This window comes from Haematobia irritans, chromosome 5 (assembly GCF_050003625.1).
Source record: "Haematobia irritans isolate KBUSLIRL chromosome 5, ASM5000362v1, whole genome shotgun sequence".
In the NCBI taxonomy this organism is placed as follows: Eukaryota; Metazoa; Arthropoda; class Insecta; order Diptera; family Muscidae; genus Haematobia; species Haematobia irritans.
This window is the reverse complement of record NC_134401.1, coordinates 88024573-88045475: the sequence shown is the minus strand read 5'-3', so window position 1 is coordinate 88045475 and position 20903 is coordinate 88024573. Positions and strand designations below refer to the sequence as shown.

The 20903-nt window shown below is 31.0% G+C and overlaps 1 protein-coding gene across 1 annotated transcript in view; it reads right to left on the bottom strand.

Annotated features, from left to right (window-relative positions):
• Positions 1-19743, bottom strand: part of LOC142238601 (uncharacterized) — a 67561-nt gene extending 47818 nt beyond the window's left edge. Inside the window, exon 1 of the mRNA XM_075310294.1 lies at positions 19513-19743. Within this exon, the coding sequence (XP_075166409.1) occupies positions 19513-19603 (91 nt within the window). The 5' untranslated portion in view covers positions 19604-19743. The remainder of the gene's footprint in view (positions 1-19512) is intronic.
• Between the last annotated feature and the right edge of the window lie 1160 nt (positions 19744-20903).

Sequence of the window (20903 nt, the reverse complement as noted above, 5' to 3'; positions counted from 1 at the left end):
TTTCATGATTTTCATTTTATTAAGGCTCTCTGCAATTTTTAAAGTCCATACCCTGATCACTCTATTCTCCTCCTGTTACATGGAAAAATATAATAAATGTTTCCTGTTTTAATTATAAATCATCAAACGAACAATATCCCAGAATTTATGATGGTGAAACTTAAACAACAAGAAAGGGGAGAAAATAGCCTTTAGATTAAACCAACATGGAAAATGAACATGTGTTACATTGTGGTTTCTCCTATTTCGGTTCAATAATCATGAGGGTCAAGACTTATGGCCATAGATGTCACCGATAACTTTTGTTCGACTCTTTTTGTTGTAAAACTCAGTGTAGCTTCAATGTTGTGTGATGCTAGCATTTAGGATGGGATTGAATGGAGTGCCAATAGAGCCAGCAAAATTTAAGTAAGCCACACATGGATGTGCCTCATAATGGGTTACGGTAAGAAAACATGTGTTGCATATGCAAAAATAGAAGTGATCTGCCAGTTCCTTGGACATTAGACAAAAAGGAGTTGCCCCAAAACAACAATGGCCACAGGCTCAAATGGTCATTGAAAGTAGGCACTTTGTGTTGCATTTATGGCCTACGCAACATTGTTCATAACACAGAGGGTGCCATGGCATTTTCTGTTTGTCTTTATATAGGTCTTTGGACTAACATATTTTTGTCGTTAGTCCAATATAAAGGTGGTCACTTGGTTACTGGGTTCATTTCATTTGTGTTGTGTTGCTATGTTGTGGGAAAGCTAAAGTTGGGCTCCATTTATTTGAAGGTATGTGGTGTGGCAACACAATGGATAATTCTTTTTGTTGTTTCATCCAGATGAGGATGATGATAAGGTGCGGTTATTTATCATCTACCATTTTTAGTGAAAACGGCTTTATTTAGGCTGAAAATTACAGGAAAAAATTTCCACGAAAGGGTAAAATTGAGGAAAGACAAATATCGAAGCTGATGAATCACTATAAATTACCCATTGATATTGATATCCTTTAGGATGAGTCCATTAATGTTTTAAACATAAAGTTTGGTGTCATTTTAGACCTACACTGAAAAAAAAATATTTACATGATATTAAAGATTATGCAACCTAAATTTTAGGATTTACAATAAAATAATGAGGTTTTAATTAAAGTAAAATTTATAAACTTTGCGTCAAATCTTTTTATTAAACTAAGGACACAAATTTTGGAAATATGCGTCTCTCCGTTAAAACCGCATGTCTTTGAACTGAGGCAAATTCTACTTAAAGCAAAGAAACACATTTTTGATTTAAAGAAATCGTCCTTAAATGAACTGAAATGTTTAATCACCACATTTAATATAAAAACTCTTCAAATATAGACTATGTTATGGATTTTAGTATGGATTTAGTATCTTTGGTTCAAAAATGTTTGGCATTTTTTCATTTTTATTTAATTTTATTTCATTTATTTATTGAATGGTATTTATAAAAAATTATAGTACTGGAGTAACATGGTAAGATTTTTATAGTATTGTTAATAATACAATTATAATTAAAATAAGTATAAATAAAACAAGTAAGTAAAGTCTAAAGTCGGGCGGAGCCGACTCTATTATACCCTTCACCACTATGTAGACAAACATTTGTGTTACCATCTCAACTACTTCAAATTTGCTGGGAGCTATATAAAGGTTTGCATTTCTAGATACAAATACTTTTAATGGAGGCATTAGATACAACAAGTATATACGGCCGTAAGTTCGGCCAGGCCGAATCTTATGTACCCTCCACCATGGATTTCGTAGGAACTTCTACTAAAGGCTGTCATCCACAATCGAATTACTTGGGTTGCGATAACACTTGCCGATGGCAAGGTATCGTAAAACTTTTTAACACTGTCTTCTAAATTGTAAGTTAGTCCATAAGGGGTATATATTAAACAAAAAAAGGCCGATTAAGTACGTATATAATTCAGTTTGACAAAATTTTCTATAGAAATAAAATGTTGACAAAATTTTCTATAGAAATAAAAACTTGACAAAATTTTCTATAGAAATGAAATGTTGACAAAATTTTCTATGGAAGTAAAATGTTGACAACATTTTCTATAGCAATAAAATTTTGAAAAAATTTTCTATAGAAATAAAATGTTGACAAAATTTTCTATAGAAATAAAATGTTGACAAAATGTTCTATAGAAATAAAATGTTGACAAAATTGTCTATAGAAATAAAATGTTGACAAAATTTTCTACAGAAATAAATTTTTTACAAAATTTTCTATAGAAATAAAATTTTGACAAAATTTTCTATGGTAATAAAATGTTGACAAACATTGCTATAGAAATAAACTTTTTACAAAACTTTCTATAGAAATGAAATTTTGACAAAACTTTCTATAGTAATAAAATTTGACAATTTTTACATGGCTGTTAGAGGCCATATACTAACGAAATGTACCAAATTTCAACCGCATCGGATGACTTTTGCTCCTCCAAGAGGCTCCGGAGGTCAAATCTGGGGATCGGTTTATATGGGAGCTATATATAATTATGGACCGATATGGACCAATTTTTGCATGGTTGTTAGAGACCATATACTAACACCGCGTACTAAATTTCAATTGGATCGGATGAATTTTGCTCATCCAAGAGGCTCCCGAGTTCAAACCTGGGGATCGGTTTATATGGGAGCTATATATAATTATGGACCGATATGGACCAATTTTTGCATGCTTGTTAGAGACCGTATACTAACATCAGGTACCAAATTTCAACCGGATCGGATGAATTTTGCCCCTCCAAGAGGCTCCGGAGGTCAAATCTGGGAATCGGTTTATATGGGGGCTATATATAATTATGGACCGATATGGACCAATTTTTGCATGGTTGGTAGGGATCGTATACTTAGACCACGTTCCAAATTTCAACCGGATCGGATGAATTTTGCTGCTCCGGAAGGCTCCGCAAGCCAAATTTGGGGATCGGTTTATATGGGGGCTATACGTAAACGTGGGCCGATATGGCCCATTTTCAATACCATCCGACCTACATCAATAACAACTACTTGTGCCAAGTTTCAAGTCGATAGCTAGTTTCGTTCGGAAGTTAGCGTGATTTCCACAGACGGACGGACAGCCGGACAGACGGACAGACGGACGGACGGACGGACATGCTTAGATCGACTCAGAATTTCACCACGACCCAGAATATATATACTTTATGGGGTCTTAGAGCAATATTTCGATGTGTTACAAACGGAATGACAAAGTTAATATACCCCCATCCTATGGTGGAGGGTATAAAAATGGTGGAAAATATACACAAATTACAAAGGGATCATCATAAAAATAACGAAAGGGCACTATACTCGTTTTAGAGTTGGGACAGTAAAATGAAAAAAGAAGGAAATAGTGAAAAATTAAACAGTAAAATGTATAAAAAAAGTTTAGTTCATCTTTATTAATAAGTAGTCCAAGAGGAGTTGAAGGACACCTTCAAATATAAAAGCGGGCATTAAGTTCGAGTTTTGCAGCTAAAACAATTGTAAAAGTTTATTTTCTTAAAAATGAATTATGAAAGAAAAGTAATATGCAAAACATGGTCATTTTAGAGCGATAATGCCAACTTAATACCGGCCTTAATGGTAAAAATGAAATTAAGTACAAAACACGATAAGTTTTAAATGCATTTAGAATGGTATTAAATGCTAGTAAAAACTGTTCACGTCTAAATAAATTTATGTGTATATTATTACATTATTTATGTATGTTTATACTCGACTCCACGTTCTTCTTTTATTAGAGTTTTTGAATTCCTTCCAAAATTTCAACCTTTTATATCAAAAACAGTTTTTTGTTACAAACTTGTTATTTTTGCAATAAAAAATAATATTTTATCAAAAAACTCACTCTATTTCGTTTATATTAAGCACTGTTTCTGACTGTAAATCTTTAATAAACCACATTTCGAAGTTTCATTATAAAAATTTAATATAGTATAAATATCAATGTGTACATTAAAAAAAAAAAAAAAACAAGTAGATACGTCCGTAAGTTCGGCCAGGCCGAATCTTATGTACCCTCCACCATGGATTGCGTAGAAACTTCTACGAAAGACTGTCATCCACAAATTTCAACTCACATGGTTGTTAAATATCATATACTACCACCACGTACCAAATTTCAACCAGATCGGATGAATTTTGTTTCTCCAAACGGCACCGGAGGTCAAATCTGGAGATCGGTTTATATGGGAGCTATATATTATTATGGACTGATAGGAACCAATTCCTGCATGGTTGTTGGATACCCTATACTAACATCACGTACCAAACTTCAACCGAATGGGAATAAGTTTGCTCTTCCAATGTGCTCCGGAGGTCAAATCTGGGGATCGGTTTATATGGGGCCTATATATAATTATGGACCGATATCGAACAATTTTTGCATGGGTGTTTGAGGCCATATATTAGCATCACGTACCAAATTTCAACTGAATCAGATAAATTTTGGTCTTCCAAGAGGCTCCGGAGGTCAAATCTTGTGATCGGTTTATATGGGGGCTATATATAATTATGGACCGATGTGGACCAATTTTTGCGTGGTTGTTAGAGACCATATACTAACATCATGTACCAAATTTCAGCCGGATCGGATGAAATTTGCTTTTCTTAGAGGCTCCGCAAGCCAAATCGGGGGATCGGTTTATATGGGGGCTATATATAATTATGGACCGATATGGATCAATTTTTGCATGGTTGTTAGAGACCATATACTAACACCATGCACCAAATTTCAGCCGGATCGGATGAAAATTGTTTCTCTTAGAGGCTCTGCAAGCCAAATCGGGGGATCGGTTTATATGGGGGCTATATATAATTATGGACCGATGTGGACCAATTTTTGCATGGTTGTTAGAGACCATATACTGACACCATGTACCAAATTTCAGCCGCATCGGATGAAATTTGCTTCTCTTAGAGGCCAAATTTGGGGGTCCGTTTATATGGGGACTATACGTAAAAGTGGACCCATTTGCAATACCATCCGACCTACATCAATAACAACTACTTGTGCCAAGTTTCAAGTCGATAGCTTGTTTCGTTCGGAAGTTAGCGTGATTTCAACAGACGGACGGACGGACGGACGGACATGCTCAGATCGACTCAGAATTTCACCACGACCCAGAATATATATACTTTATGGGGTCTTAGAGCAATATTTCGATGTGTTACAAACGGAATGACAAAGTTAATATACCCCCCATCCTATGGTGGAGGGTATAAAAACAATTGGTGTTCGGTTGGAGCAAGGATTGAACCCACGACCTTTTGCATGCACGGCAGACATGCTAACCACTGCTCCACGTTGCCAACACATGTATGTTTCTGTTAAATAATGTTATGTTTGCATGGGCTCGTGGGCGCTGCAAACTATGATACATAAATATAACTTATAACGATAATTGTCTATTGATGGCCATAACAGCTACGTAGCCCAGTAGATAGTGTGATGGCTTACAAACTGTATGGTCCTCGGTTCTATTCTCCGTCCACACGGATGAAAAAGGCTGTTTTTCATATGTTTGGCTATAAACATTATATGTTTGGAACACAAATTTTTAAACACAATATTTTTGAGTGCAAGCATATAATGTTCATAAACTAGCATAACATGTTTGGGACATATATGTTAATATGTTAGAACATATTATGTTTGGGACATAAAATGTTTGTAAATATAAAATGTTTGGATGCAAACATGTATTAATTTAGAAATAGCCTATAAACATATATGTGTTTAGTAGCTTGGAGCGCTATTTAACAGGAAGCGATATTGAATTAAGTTGGTGGTTGTTGCTTGTTATTACAAAATTAACATTTTATTTTTCCTTGGGCAATTGATCAGCTACTTCTTTGATCCTTACAAACTGTGTGGTCCGCTGTTCGAATCCCCGTCCGGCAAAAGGTAAAATTAAAATAAAAAAAAATCATACAATTGAATAATTTCTTCTACAATGTTTGTATTACAGAAAAAGATGCTAAGAACTAAAAAATCTCGTGGAAGTGAGAAAGATGTTGGGGAATATACAATTGGGCAGAAACAAAATTTTGAGCATTCAGGTCGAAAACCTATGTTGTTAGCACCTATATTACCTGTTTATTTTCATAATTCGTTATGATTGTAAATATATAAATAAATAAATAAAATTTTGAGCACAATATTGTTTGGGAGAATTTTTTTAAGCATATAATATTTTTGGGTGCAAAATGCTTCCAAACATATTATATGTTCACATAATAACATACTGTTTTTTGGAAGACAACATTATTGAATTTGGATGCAAAAATACAAAATGTTTGAAACTTAGACTACCCAAACATATATTGTTTAGACTAATATGCTTTCAAACATATTATATATTGGAAGAGATCAAACATATAAATGTTTGGGCAATACCCAAAAATGTATATGCTTGAAGCAAAATATGTTTGGGAGTATATGTTACAGAAGCGATTTTTTGTGAGCGTGCAGGAGTAAGGTAAAACTTAAAAAATTTATAAAATTGAATAATTTCTTCAACATTATTTGTATTACAGAAAAAGGTGCCAAGAACTAAAAAATTTCGTGGAAGTGAAAATCATGTTAGGGAATGAGCACAATCTTCTATGGGAAAAATTCTTCCAAGCATATAATATGTTCACATAAAACAAACATATTAATGTTTCGGCAGTATCCAATAATATATGTGCTTCCTGCAAAATGTGTTTGGAACATATGTTAAAAAAGCGATTTTTTTTGAGGGTAAATGCTACACCCTCAAAAAAATCGCTTTTTTAACATATACTAACTAACAGTATTCTAATATGCAGAAGTGTTGAAGCTAGTTCAATAGCTATATTCATTGTAAGCGGTAAGAAGCTAAGATCTCTGCTGAATAAATTTGTCCACCTAAATTCTGAAACCTTGTTCTTTTCTGTATTTTCATTTCTAGGTTTACTCTCTGGATACAATTTTACTTTTCTCAGAGATTTCACTTAACGCTGTTACAGTCCACTTATGGATGCCTGTCCTGGAGTTGTACAAGAGGTGTCAATTGCTGGGTAGTCCACAGATTTCTGAGAATTGAATATACATTTCCACAGGTCGAAGAAATATCTTATTAAAAGTCGAAGAAATATCTATATTTATTCTACATATGGATCACAGGTTGGAGATGCAACCATTTTTTTAAATCAATATTTTTTATGTTACAGCAATTCATACAGGTGAGTACTAAGTTCGAGTTTAGCTGCTAAAATTAAAAATAAATCACTAAGAAAAGTATAAAATTATACTTATTCGATACAAATTTAAATATAACTTGATGGAGAATAGCCCAAGCCAAGTTTTTATAAAGATTATTAACTATAAAGGATTATTAAAGAAAACTTATCATGAAAATTGCGATTTTAGCCTCTAAACTCGAACTTAATATCCTCCTCCTCCTTAAATACTAAATGCTATACTGCACCCAGAAAAAAGTGCCTTCGAAACTAAAGGAAAAAATTTTCATCAATATAGTTTATCCATTTTATTTCCATTAAGGTAAATTTTTGTGAAAAATAATAAAATTTACTCGTTTCAGTAAAAAAATCCTAAACTGTAAGTAGTTAGGATTAGTTCATTAACTAGAATAAGGCATGGAATTTTACTCATACTATTTTCTTCGCTGGGTATAAGAATTTACTACTGAAAAAGAAAATTTTATTCACCGATAACAAAGCATTCGTAAAAATAAACAAAAACCGAACTAAAACCAAGTTTCCTCAAAATTAGTAAAATTTCTTATAAAATGATAATTGCGACTTCCTTTATAATAGAAAGTTTTTCATACGTACGAACAACACTTGGCATAGAAAAATATTTTAGTTCATTCGTACTAAGAAGTATGCAATCCTTTCAAAACTTAAGGAAACACACTTGTTAGAATATAGGAAATTTTCCTACATTTCTATTGTCTACCTGTAATCGATACCTGTCATCGTAATCGATGTGTTTGCGCGTGGGTGTAATCGATATATTTGCGCGTCGGTTGTTTTTTTAGTTGGAATCGCGTTGTTTTGGTATGCGGAGAGATTGTTAAAAAATAATATGGTAAAATAATATAATAAATAACAAATAAAATATATAAAATATTTGTTATTTTAAATTAGTGAGAAAAATTTTCGTTTTTTTAAATAAATCTATCAATGTTCGTGATAGTGTATAAAGAAAGAAAACACCAGCAGAATAACAACCCTTTCATTTGTCTTCATTTTGGAATCTTCAATTATCAGGTAATATTCAGTGACGCTAACCTTTTGCAACAAAAATGTTTTATGATTTTTTATATTTGTAGGTATTGAAATTGTAAAAGGAGGACAAAATGGTTAGGCAGCAACTTATTAAAAGTGAAAAGTACAAGAAGAAGAAAAAGTGCGTTTTACAGTTGATAATATCACACGGAAATTGGAAATAGTGGAATAATAAATTAATATTTCAAAGAGATTCGATGCTGTTGATTCTTAATAAATATATTCAATATATTAATAAAACATGTCTTTTATTGAAGATAAAATTGCTTATAGAAATAAATAAAATTGTATTTAAAAACGAAGGTAAGCAGTTCTAATTATGAAGTAAAAGTTTTACCACAAATGTGTAAGATTTGTCGGAATGAATGAAAAAATTTCAATAAAATCATTCCATATATGAATTCAAATTAGTTAAATTTTTTCATTCTGTAGTATAGTGGTATATAAATATAGGAAAATGTTAACTAATATATGGAATGCATTATTCCTAATTTCTACGAAAATCACATCGTTCAAACAAATAAAAATGTCTTTGGCGCTATACGAAGTTCAACTTTCTTCACAATGAGTTCATTTTAACTTAAAGAAGGGGTCACTTTTTTCTGGGTGTGACAAGTGGAAATTATGTCTAATTTTATAATATTTTTTTTTTTCAAATATATTCTGAGAATAATTTCAAAAACGTCCCATTCCATGTATATGATTCCAATAATGTACACGCAAAAAAATAATTCTTTCCTCCCAAACGAAATTTTAGACAAACAAAGTTCGTTTCTCATTTGCTTTTCGCTGTAAGGAAGTTTATTTGGAAGAAAAGTATATACTTTTTGTGATAAACGTTTATTCTTTTCCAGGATGTAAAAACAATTTCATAAAAACAAACTAAAAAACAAACATTGTTTTCTTGCTAATTGCATTTTCCCTCACATCTTTCTCACATCAACGAGTGTTTTTAGTTCTTAACACCTTTTCCTGTAATACCAACAATGTAGAAGAAATTATACGATTTTATAAATTTTTAAAATTTTTTTACCTTTCGCCTGGACGGAGAATCGAACCGCGGACCATGCACTTTGTAAGCCAACACACTAACCACTGAGCTATGTACCTGTTATGGTCATCAATAGATAATTATCCATATAAGTTATATTTATATAGCATAGCTTGCGGCGCCCACGAACCGAATAAACAAAGTTTATTTCACAGAAACAAACATTTAGTTTGGCACCGTGGTGCAGTGGTTGCTACGTCCGACTTGCATGCCAAGGGTCGTGGGTTCGATCCCTGCTTCGACTAAAGTTTTTTTTTTTTTTTTGTTTTTTTTTTTTTACATATATTCCAGATATGTTCGGAAGATTCCGAAAAAATGTTCAACATTACATTGTACTATATTAAATTTTGAATTGTAAAATGTGTCTTATTAAAGACCTAAAGTCAGAAAAGAACAGTGTTTGATATAAAAGAAATGGACTGTGTTATTGTTTCAAAAATAACTTTTTTTATTGAAAAAATAAAAATTTTGTAAAAAACGATTTTTTTTGGTGATAAAAGTTTAAAATTTTCGAAGTAATTCAAAAAACTCTAACAAAAGAAAAACGTTTTCGGTACACGTTTTCCAAACGTTTTTTTTCTTTGCGTGTATCTACTGGATGGATTTTTCAATGTGGCAAGTTTTTTTATAAACGGTATTTTGTCCGTTTTTAATAAAACCAAAATTTCAATTTATTAAAAATAATTATTTTCACTTGCAGGTAGACAGGTAATTTTTTTTTGAATATTCTTACTGTTTAATGCTAACTAAGCTGATATCCTTATTGGCTCTAGGAAATACTCTTGAAAACCGTAAGTTAAAAATCAATATGAACAATATAATTTTATAATATTTTTCTTATATTTTGTATAACTTTGCAATTTCAGATGCTTATAAGACAAATCCGCCCAAAAAAAGTTAACCAAAATCGATGAAATTTGACAACAATTCAATGAATATAGCAACTTATGCCACATATTTCTTTCATATGGGTAGAAAACATGGAATTTAAAAATAATTAGTTTAGTCCTAATAACATAGAGTATTACACTTTTGAAGAAGTAAATATTAACTACCGACAAGTAACTGCATCCAACGTACAAATAAAAATATTTCCTTTATTGTTTATCATAAGCCATAGTTTTGTGTAATATAATAATAATTTTTTGAAATAAAATACTGGTGGTTATAGAAAATTTCTTAGTTGTATAAAGGCTTGTTGTACATTTGATTCCTCAATTTCTCCACTTTTTTGAAGATTATACTGACAAACAGTTTATTTAAAACCAATTTCTTAATACAGGTTTCCCAAAAAATTGTTCATTTTTCCGGATAGCAGGAATATTTTGAATGAGTTTAAGTATATTCTTCCCACAGCACAGTAATAATGAACTAAAATACGATGCAATACATGAACTAATTTATAAGAAAATCATGAACTTATCTAGATGAAAAAAAATTTTGGCGCCAAATCATGGTCATTCTTAATATGGGTTAGTTTATTTTTCATAAAAAATAGTAAACTTTTGTTTCGGTGTAAGTGGTTTCACTGGATTGTGGAACGACGTTCAGACTCGTTTATAAAAAGGAGGTTCCTTGTCATTGAACTTAACATGGAATTGGGCAGAACTCAATGTGTGGTATCACAATGGACTGAATAGTCTGAGCCTGATACATCGGGTTGCCACCTAATCTACCCTAACGTCAATTACAAAATTATTTGATCCAATTAAAAATTTAATTGATGCTACTAATTTCTGCGTTTAAGTTTTGTTTTAATTAAAAAAAAATTGTTGAAGCAATTAAATTTTTAATTGAAAATTTGTTACAATTCAATTAAAATTTTACAATAGTCGAAATGACGAAACGTCGCTGTTTTCATTTTGATTGCAATCAATAATACAAACCATGGATCTATTTTTCTGGATGGCATATTTCTCGAAAATTATATTTGTAATTATGCATCCTCGCTCGCATTATCTCTCACTCTAAAATGGTGGAAACCTTAATTCCATGGATTGTCTTAGAATCTCTCTCAAGTTCATGTTATTACTTTAATCCTAGGGTTGCACCAAACAAAAAATTTTTCCAATTCCCATATGTGACTTTGCGAAACTTTTTAAGTTCGATGAACACAAAAACTTTTAAAAATAAAAACACAAAAAAGTAGGTGGAAAAATAAGATTGATGAGTGTGCCAAATATTTTTGGATCTCTCACCGGGGTCTTTTCATTGTTTGTGGTTAATTCATTGGACATTGGCGACTAGACTCAACATTGCGCCATAGCACAGCTACAACCAATAATCAAGAAAACACAATGCAACAAAAGAAGTCTGTCCGTGAGAATATAGGAATTTGCTTGATTGACCCACCGTTTAAATTGTCCTACTGGCAGTGCTTGATGCGAATGTGGATGAGGTTGAAATTTCAGCGGCTGTCCACAACTGATGAAGACAGACAGACAGATAGACACACAGAGACGGCGGTCAATGGCTAATGTTAGAAAGTACTTTTTGTACTCTGAGTCCACGTACAAAATTCCATTTCTTTGAAACCAACATATTTTTCCTATCGGTCAGCAACCATTGATTCGTTTTGTTGGCGTTTACCTTGATTTATTGGTAATTTCGATTGGGCTGATACGAATTCTTCATGGATGTATTTTGTGAAGATAACACTGACCTTTGGCATATGAAAGTGTATAACCCCTTTAAGCATTTTATGGATGTCTGCCGTCGTCTAGTAATAGTAGTTTTGATTATAGTAAAATTCAATGGCGAAAATATTGGTGTGTGGAGGAATGGAGGTTAGATATGTATGTTATTAGAATTTTTGAAAATTAGCTCATATTTCAAAATAATAATTTATTTATAACAATTTGGGGCAAATTGGCAAATTACTGAAAACATTTCTCTATCTAGAGTTGAGTTGTGTGTATTATATCTGTTTGTTGTTGCAGGCCCACCTAGGCTAACAAATTCACTGTTATACCATAGGTGGCGAACGAGTCTCTTACACTGTTACCACTTGTGCCAAAAATAATCTACCAACATTTGATGAACATTTTATTAAAAGTAAACCAAATTTAAAAAATCGTATTTTGAAGTTTTTTTTTATCAAATTTTTGCAGTTAGTATGAAATTGTTTTTTTCTTCGAAAGTAATAGTTTATTATTTTAATTAAGAAGTTTATTTCAGTATTTGCAATATTATATATTTTGATCTCTTCTATTAGCAACAAGTGTTAGTATGTATAAATATCCTTAGAATTGTAAATGTTTCGAATGTTAAATGTTATAATGATTTTAGCTAGCACCAACAATGAAAAGTTACTACTTCTACAAAAAGGGAGAACTTACTCACAATGGATTTTAATAGCATGAGCTAACAAGAAAATTAAAATTTTGACAAAATTTTATTTCTATAGAAAATTTTGTCAAAATTTAACTTATAAAGAAAATTTTGTCAAAATCTCATTTATATAGAAAATGTTGTCAAAATTCTATTTCAATAGAAAATGTCAAATGTCAATTTCTATAATTTTTTTTAAGTTTTATTTTTATAGAAAATGTTGTCAAAATTTTATTTCCATAGAAAATTTTCTCAAAATTTTATTTCTACACAGAAAAAAATATCACTAAAATATTTCCAATTAAAAAGTTAATTGAAGTTGAAATTTTTTTCAATTAATAAATTAATTGGTACAATTAACTTTTTAATCAAGATAGAAACATTAAGTTAATTAAGTCAATGATTGAAAATTTTAAAATTTTTAATTAAAAAGTTAATTGATGCAATTAACTTTTAATCAAATTCGGAAGACTAAGTCAGTTAAAAAAACGATGAACATTTTTTTTAAATTTTTAATTAATTTTTTTTCAAACAATCAATTGTTAATCTAAATAAAAATTCTAAGCCAATTCAGAATGTAATTGAAAATAGTTACTTTTTTTTAATTAATAAATTAATTGAGTTTTGCAATCAACATCAATTAAATTTTTAATTGAATCAATTAAAAAATTAATTGATATTTGGTAATGAAATCAATTAATTTTTTAATCAAGAATTTTTCTATGTCCAATTAAAACTGTGATTGATACTATCATTTTCGTGATTGAAGACATTTCAATTAAAAAATTAATTAGATCAATTAATTTCGTGATTGAATCAGAAAAAAAATTTTTTGTGTGTATAGAAAATTTTCTCAACATTTTTTATGTTCGTTTTGTTTTGTTATTGTTGGTTTTGTTCTTTAATCATTGTTTTTGTTCTTGGTTTCAGCTTCAAACCATGCATTGACTAAACTACAAGTGTAGCTTAACCAAAGGAAAAGAGATATGTTTGTACGAATTTATTTCGGCAGAAGCCGGCTATCATGTAAAACCTTTTTTTGAAAGGTTCAAGTGTTGGGTTTAATGAACTGCCTGAATTTATTCTTATAATTGGTTGATAGTTTTGCTGCAAGTAGAGGATGCTGATGGGGAATGTGGTAATTCCGAAACGTGCGTCCATCCAACCATCTGGCTTTGCCCAAATAAATTTCACAAACATTCTTTTCCTCTGTTGGTTAAGCTACACTTGTAGATTAGTGCATGGTTTTAAGCTAAAATCAAAAATAAGATTTTTTTTTTTTGTATAGAAAATTTTCTCAAAATTTTATTTCTACACGCAAAAAATAATTCTTTCCTCCCAAACGAAATTTTAGACAAACAAAGTTCGTTTCTCATATTCTTTTCGCTGAAAGGAAGTGTATTTGGAAGAAAAGTATATACTTTTTGTGATAAACTTTTATTCTTTTCCAGGATGTAAAAACAATTTCATAAAGACTAACTAAAAACAAGTATATACGGCCGTAAGTTCGGCCAGGCCGAAGAATCATGGATTGCGTAGAAACTTTTTCTAAACACTGCCATCCACAATCGAATTACTTAAGTTGCGGTAACGCTTGCCGATGGCAAGGTATCTTAAAAACTCCTAACACCATCTTCTAAATTGTATGTAAGTCCATACGTGGTATATATTAAATCAAAAAAGATCGATCCAATACGTATATAATTCAGTTTGACAAAGTAGACATAAAATTTTGACAAAATTTTCTACAGAAATGAAATTTTAACAAAATTTTCTATAGAAATAAAATTTTTACAAAATTTTCTATAGAAATAAAAATTTTGACAAAATTTTCTATAGAAAGAAAATTTTGACAAAAATTTCTACAGAAATAAAATTTTAACAAAATTTTCTATAGAAATAAACTTTTGACAAAATATTCTATAGAAATAAAATCTTGGTAGATTATTTTTGGCTCGAGTGGCAACCATGATTATGAACCGAATAAAATTTGAACTAAATTTTCTATTCGCAAGCCAAATCTGGGGATCGGCTTATATGGGGGCTATATATAATTATGAACCGATGTGGACCAATTTTTGCATGGTTATTAGAGACCATATAACAATATCATGTACCAAATTTCAGGCGGTTCGGATGAAATTTGCTTCTCTTTGAGGCTCCGCAACCCAAATCTGGAGATCGGTTTATATGGGCGCTATATATAATTATGGACCGATGTGGACCAATTTCTGCACGGTTGTTAGAGACCATATAACGATACCATGTACCAAATTTCAGCCGGATCGGATGCAATTTGCTTCTCTTTGAGGCTTCGCAAGCCAAATCTGGAGATCGGTTTATATGGGGTCTATATATAATTATGGACCGATGTGGACCAATTTTTGCATGGTTGTTAGAGACCATATAACAACATCATGTACCAAATTTCAGCCGGATCGGATGAAATTTGCTTCTCTTTGAGGCTCCGCAAGCCAAATCTGGGGATCGGTTTATATGGGGGCTATATATAATTATGGACCGATGTGGACCAATTTTTGCATGATTGTTAGAGACCATATACCAACATCATGTACCAAATTTCAGCCGGATCGGATGCAATTTGCTTCTCTTTGAGGCTTCGCAAGCCAAATCTGGGGATCGGTTTATATGGGGGGCTATATATAATTATGGACAGATGTGGACCAATTTTTGCATGGTTGTTAGAGACCATATACCAACATCATATACCAAATTTCAACCGGATCGGATGAAATATGCTTCTGTTAAAGGCTACACAAGCCAAACTCAGAATTTCACCACGACCCAGAATATATATATTTTATGGGATCTTAGAGCAATATTTCGATGTGTTACAAACGGAATGATAAAGTTAATATACCCCCATCCTATGATGGAGGGTATAAAAACACTTTTTTCTGGCTAATTGCATTTTCCCTCACATCCTTCTCACTTCTACGAGGTTTTTTAAGTTCTTAGCACCTTTTTCTGTAATACGAACAATGTAGAAGAAATTATACGATTTTATAAATTTTTAAAATTTGTTTTACCTTTCGCCTTGACCGAGAATCGAACCGCGGACCCTGCACTTTGTAAGCCAACACACTAACCACTGAACTATGTACCTGTTATGGTCATCAATAGATAATTATCCATATAAGTTATATTTATATAGCATAGCTTGCGGCGCCCACGAACCGAATAAACAAAATTTATTTGACAGAAACAAACATTTATTTTGGCACCGTGGAGCAGTGGTTGCTACGTCCGACTTGCATGCCAAGGGTCGTGGGTTCGATCCCTGCTTCGACCAAAGTTTTTTTTTTGTTTGTTTTTTTTACTTATATTCCAGATATGTTCGGAAGATTCCGAAAAAATGTTCAATATTACATTGTACTATATTAAATTTTGGACTGTAAAATGTGTCTTATTAAAGACCTAAAGTCAGAAAAGAACAGTGTTTGATATAAACGAAATGGACTGTGTTGTTGTTTCAAAAATAACTTTTTTTATTGAAAAAATAAAAATTTTGTAACAAACGATTTTTTTGGTGATAAAAGTTTAAAATTTTCGAAGCAATTCGAAAAACTCTAACAAAAGCAAAACGTTTTCGGTACACGTTTTCCAAACGTTTTTTGCGTGTATAGAAAATTTTCTTAACATTTTATTTCTTTAGAAAATTTTCTCAAAATATTATTTCTATAGAAAATATTCTCACTGTAAAAAGGAAGCACTAAAGCCAAATTAAATTTAGTTCATGGAAATTATTATGTTTCGGTTAAAATTTCCCCCTATGAGAAAGTTTCCTTTACTTGTATAATTTGGTGTACGTTATTAAAATAAACGAAAAAATTATCACAGCTGAAAATTTATTTAATTCATGAGAAATAATTTATGGGAAATATTAAATGATTTAAAATTTCCTAAATTTTGCTACAAATGTGTCTTTAATTCCTTTCTTAGTTTTTTTAGAGTACAGATTTTACTTTACCAACATAAAAAACCTCGTGGATGTGAGAAAGATGTGAGGGAAAATACAATTAGCAAGAAAACAATGCTTTTTTTGTGTTCGTCTTTATGAAATCCTGGAAAAGAATAAACGTTTATCACAAAAAGTATATACTTTTCTTCCAAATACACTTCCTTACACACGGATGAAAAAGACTGTTTTTCATATGTTTGGCTATAAACATTATATGTTTGGAATACAAATTTTTAAACACAATATTTTTGAGTGCAAGCATATAATGTTCATAAACTAGCATAACATGTTTGGGACATATATGTTAATATGTTAGAACATATTATGTTTGGGACATAAAATGTTTTTAAATATAATATGCTTGGATGCAAACATATATTAATTTAGAAATAGCCTATAAACATATATGTGTTTAGTAGCTTGGAGCGCTATTTAACAGGGAGCGATATTGAATTAAGTTGGTGGTTGTTGCTTGTTATTACAAAATTAACATTTTATTTTTCCTTGGGCAATTGATCAGCTACTTCTTTGATCCTTACAAACTGTGTGGTCCGCTGTTCGAATCCCCGTCCGGCAAAAGGTAAAATTAAAATAAAAAAATCATACAATTGAATAATTTCTTCTACAATGTTTGTATTACACAAAAAGGTGCTAAGAACTAAAAAATCTCGTGGAAGTGAGAAAGATGTGGGGGAATATACAATTGGACAGAAACAAAATTTTGAGCATTCAGGTCGAAAACCTATGTTGTTAGCACCTATATTACCTGTTTATTTTCATAATTCATTATGATTGTAAATATATAAATAAATAAATAAAATTTTGAGCACAATATTGTTTGTTTTTTTTAAGCATATAATATTTTTGGGTGCAAAATGCTTCCAAACATATTATATGTTCACATAATAACATATTGTTTTTTGGAAGACAACATTATTGAATTTGGATGCAAAAATACAAAATGTTTGGAAATTGACTACCCAAACATATATTGTTTAGACCAATATGCTTTCAAACATATTATATATTGGAAGAGATCAAACATATAAATGTTTGGGCAATAGCCAAAAATGTATATGCTTGAAGCAAAATATGTTTGGGAGTATATGTTACAGAAGCGTTTTTTTGTGAGCGTGCAGTGAAAAGCAAATGAGAAACGAACTTTGTTTGTCTAAAATTTCGTTTGGGAGGAAAGAATTATTTTTTTGCGTGTAAAGAAGGTTCAGTGGTTGAAACTAGAAGTGCCCATATGTAAATAATATGTAATTTTAGTTAAATGTGGACTGAATAATCTAAATGAGCCTGAAACTTAATCGGGCTGCCACTTTAATCTAACCTAACCTATCCCATTTAGCTGAAATTGGAAATCCACATGTACTTTAAGTCCTTAAATAGGAATGCCGAATATGATGAGGATTTAGCATCTTTGGTTTCAAGTTTTCTTGGAAAATAAGAAAACATTTTTGACTTTGAAGTTGCCTTTATAATTTGGAATTTTAAACTTTTATTCGTTTGTACGTGAATAGTTTTATTAATATACCGCGGAAAGAAAATTGAAATTCGATAAATGAGCTAACAAATGTATAAAGTTTGAAGAAGCCGTAACTTTGGCTCGGAACCAACATCAAAACCTTAAGTGAAGGTCAAAATCTTTGGATCCAAGTAAAATCGCTTCTGTAACATATATATGTCCCAAACATGTTCTGCTAGATGATGAATATTGTATGCTTGCACTTAAAAATATTGTGTTAAAAGATTAGAGTTCCAAACATACAATTTGTACACCCAAACATATGAAAAACAGTCTTTTTAGTCCGTGTAGAGATTAAAATTTAAATTTCAAATCATATCGTATTAAAATTAATTAAAATTCTTCTAAAATTCAAACAAAAATGGTTCTTATAAATCCCAATACGGAAAACGTACTGAAGTGAACTGAACCGATCTGTATATATTCCCTCTGCGGCGAATAGTTTTGAAAGGACACTATTGCACTGAATGAAGAGTTTTCTTTTATGAAACTCCTCTAGAACTGAAACAAAAATGGTTCCTATAAATTGGTCTCCATGCACAGAAAAACTAGCACCAAAAGTTTTCCAACGAAATATAAATCACCACTTCCACCGATGTGGAACCTGTTTCATTTGTAGTTTAAAGAAAGTTCAGATATCGCAGATCCGCTTATTTGCGAGAACAATGAAAAACTCCAATTTCATTCCAATTGTTATAATAACAAAACATCCCAGCAAAAAAAATTGGAAGTTCTTCCAAAGGCACAACTTTAAAAGCACTTCTAGAAGATGTACCCCAATGATGTTCTTTATTTTAACTACCCAGGAAGTTCTTTTAATTCAATTTTTTATAACTTGTTTTTTTTTTCACACTTTTAATGGGTAATTTTAACTTTTTTGTTTCAAATACGTTAAAAACGGAGTAAGAATTCATAAAATGATACAAATCATTTAAATTTTTTCGAAAAAAATGCTAAATCCAATCTGAAAAAATTTTGAATTTTTGAAAATATTTAAGGTTAAACGTTTCCGACAAGCGTTAGAATCAATAAAAAATTACAAAAAATTACAAAAATTATTTATTTGACAAAATATCACAGAATTTTTTACTTTATATCCAAAACATTGAATTTGGATCACACCTAAAAAAGTGGTGCAAATTCAGTGCAACGGCTGTTGAAATGGATGACTTCCGTCCTATGACAAGCCCATGTTAAATTCATCGCTTCTGCGTTAATTTTGCACCACTTCCGGATCCAAAAAGAACATTTTCATTACTTTTTTGGCGACGCTTTTTTTGCTGGGATGTAATCATTTCATAATCACTTACCCGAGTGATGGAAGGTTGCAATTGTCATGCGCGCATTGTTCAAAATAATTATGAATAAAATAAATGATGTAGTAATTGTGAAAGAAATCATTTTAATAATACGAGATTGTCTGCAATAAATAACAAATATTATTTTAAACAATTTTGTATTCGTTTTATTTTTTCCCCGTTTGTATGAAATATGCAATGTAAACCGTTCTGGAGTTATTGAGTTGAACAACTGTTTCAATGCTTTTTAATTTCAATTTCAATTCTCCAAAGCGTTAAGGTTTACGAGAAGGAGGTTAGTCGGCATATGACATTTTGCTCTGCACCATTACGGTTTCTTAGGTAATATTGGCCATTGGAATTTTTCTTTTATTCGATTTTGAATAAAACAAGTTTTCTATTGCTTCTAATACTCAATGGAGTTTTCTATTAAAAACAAAACAGCACATGGAAGGTTATAGTTTATAGAGATTGGTTTTTGAAAGCATGATTTGTCAGTTTAGTGTTCACTGTAACCAGAGACCATGAAAAACACAAGTAATTTTAAGAAATAGCAACCCAGCAAAAAAAAAATTGAAAGTTGTTCTGAAGGCATAACTTTTAAAAGCACTTCCAAAAATATCCTCTGTTCTGAATTTTAACTACACAGGAAGTTCTTTCAAATTCAATTTTTTACAACTCGCTTTTTTCATATTTTTAATGGGTAATTTTATCTTTGTTTGCTTCAAATAGGTTGAGAACACAGTAAGAATTAATAAAATTTTATATATTATTTAAATTTTGTCAAAAAAAAAAATGCCCACTTTTATGCTAAATTCTTCTTACGGTAGTTGCGTTTACGGTCTTCTCTGTCTCCATTGTGATCTTTTTGCAATCTCCACCGCACTTGTGCCATAATTTTTGTGTTGACTGTGAAAACAATTCGTCTTGCATCCCTCTGACTTAATCGTTTTGGTCGGTCTAACTGCTTGAAATTGTCCAATTGATGGTAGTTTTCCAATTTATCTACACTGAAAAAAATATTGTCGTGAGGTCAAAGATTTCATGTCTTTAAAATACGAATGCAATTTTGTTTAGCATATAAGACGCATTTCTCTAATATAAAGTTTTTTTCCTTGTCCAAGAGTCGATAAACTTTTCAATGAAGTCGTATTGTCTTTATAATTAAGTGATTTGTCTTAAAAATGGGTATTTTAACATGAAAGAAAAAATTTATAGGCTAAGGTCAACTTGACTTTAATAATTCAGAAAAATTCTTTAAATTTAATGAAATTGTCTTTAAATTTGTTGTCTTTTTGCATCTTGACTACAAAGCAAAAAATCGTTCAAATATAGGGCATGTTTTTCAAAACTTTTGTTTTAAAGAAGTTTTTTACTTCAAACATAGCATAATTTCTACTAGA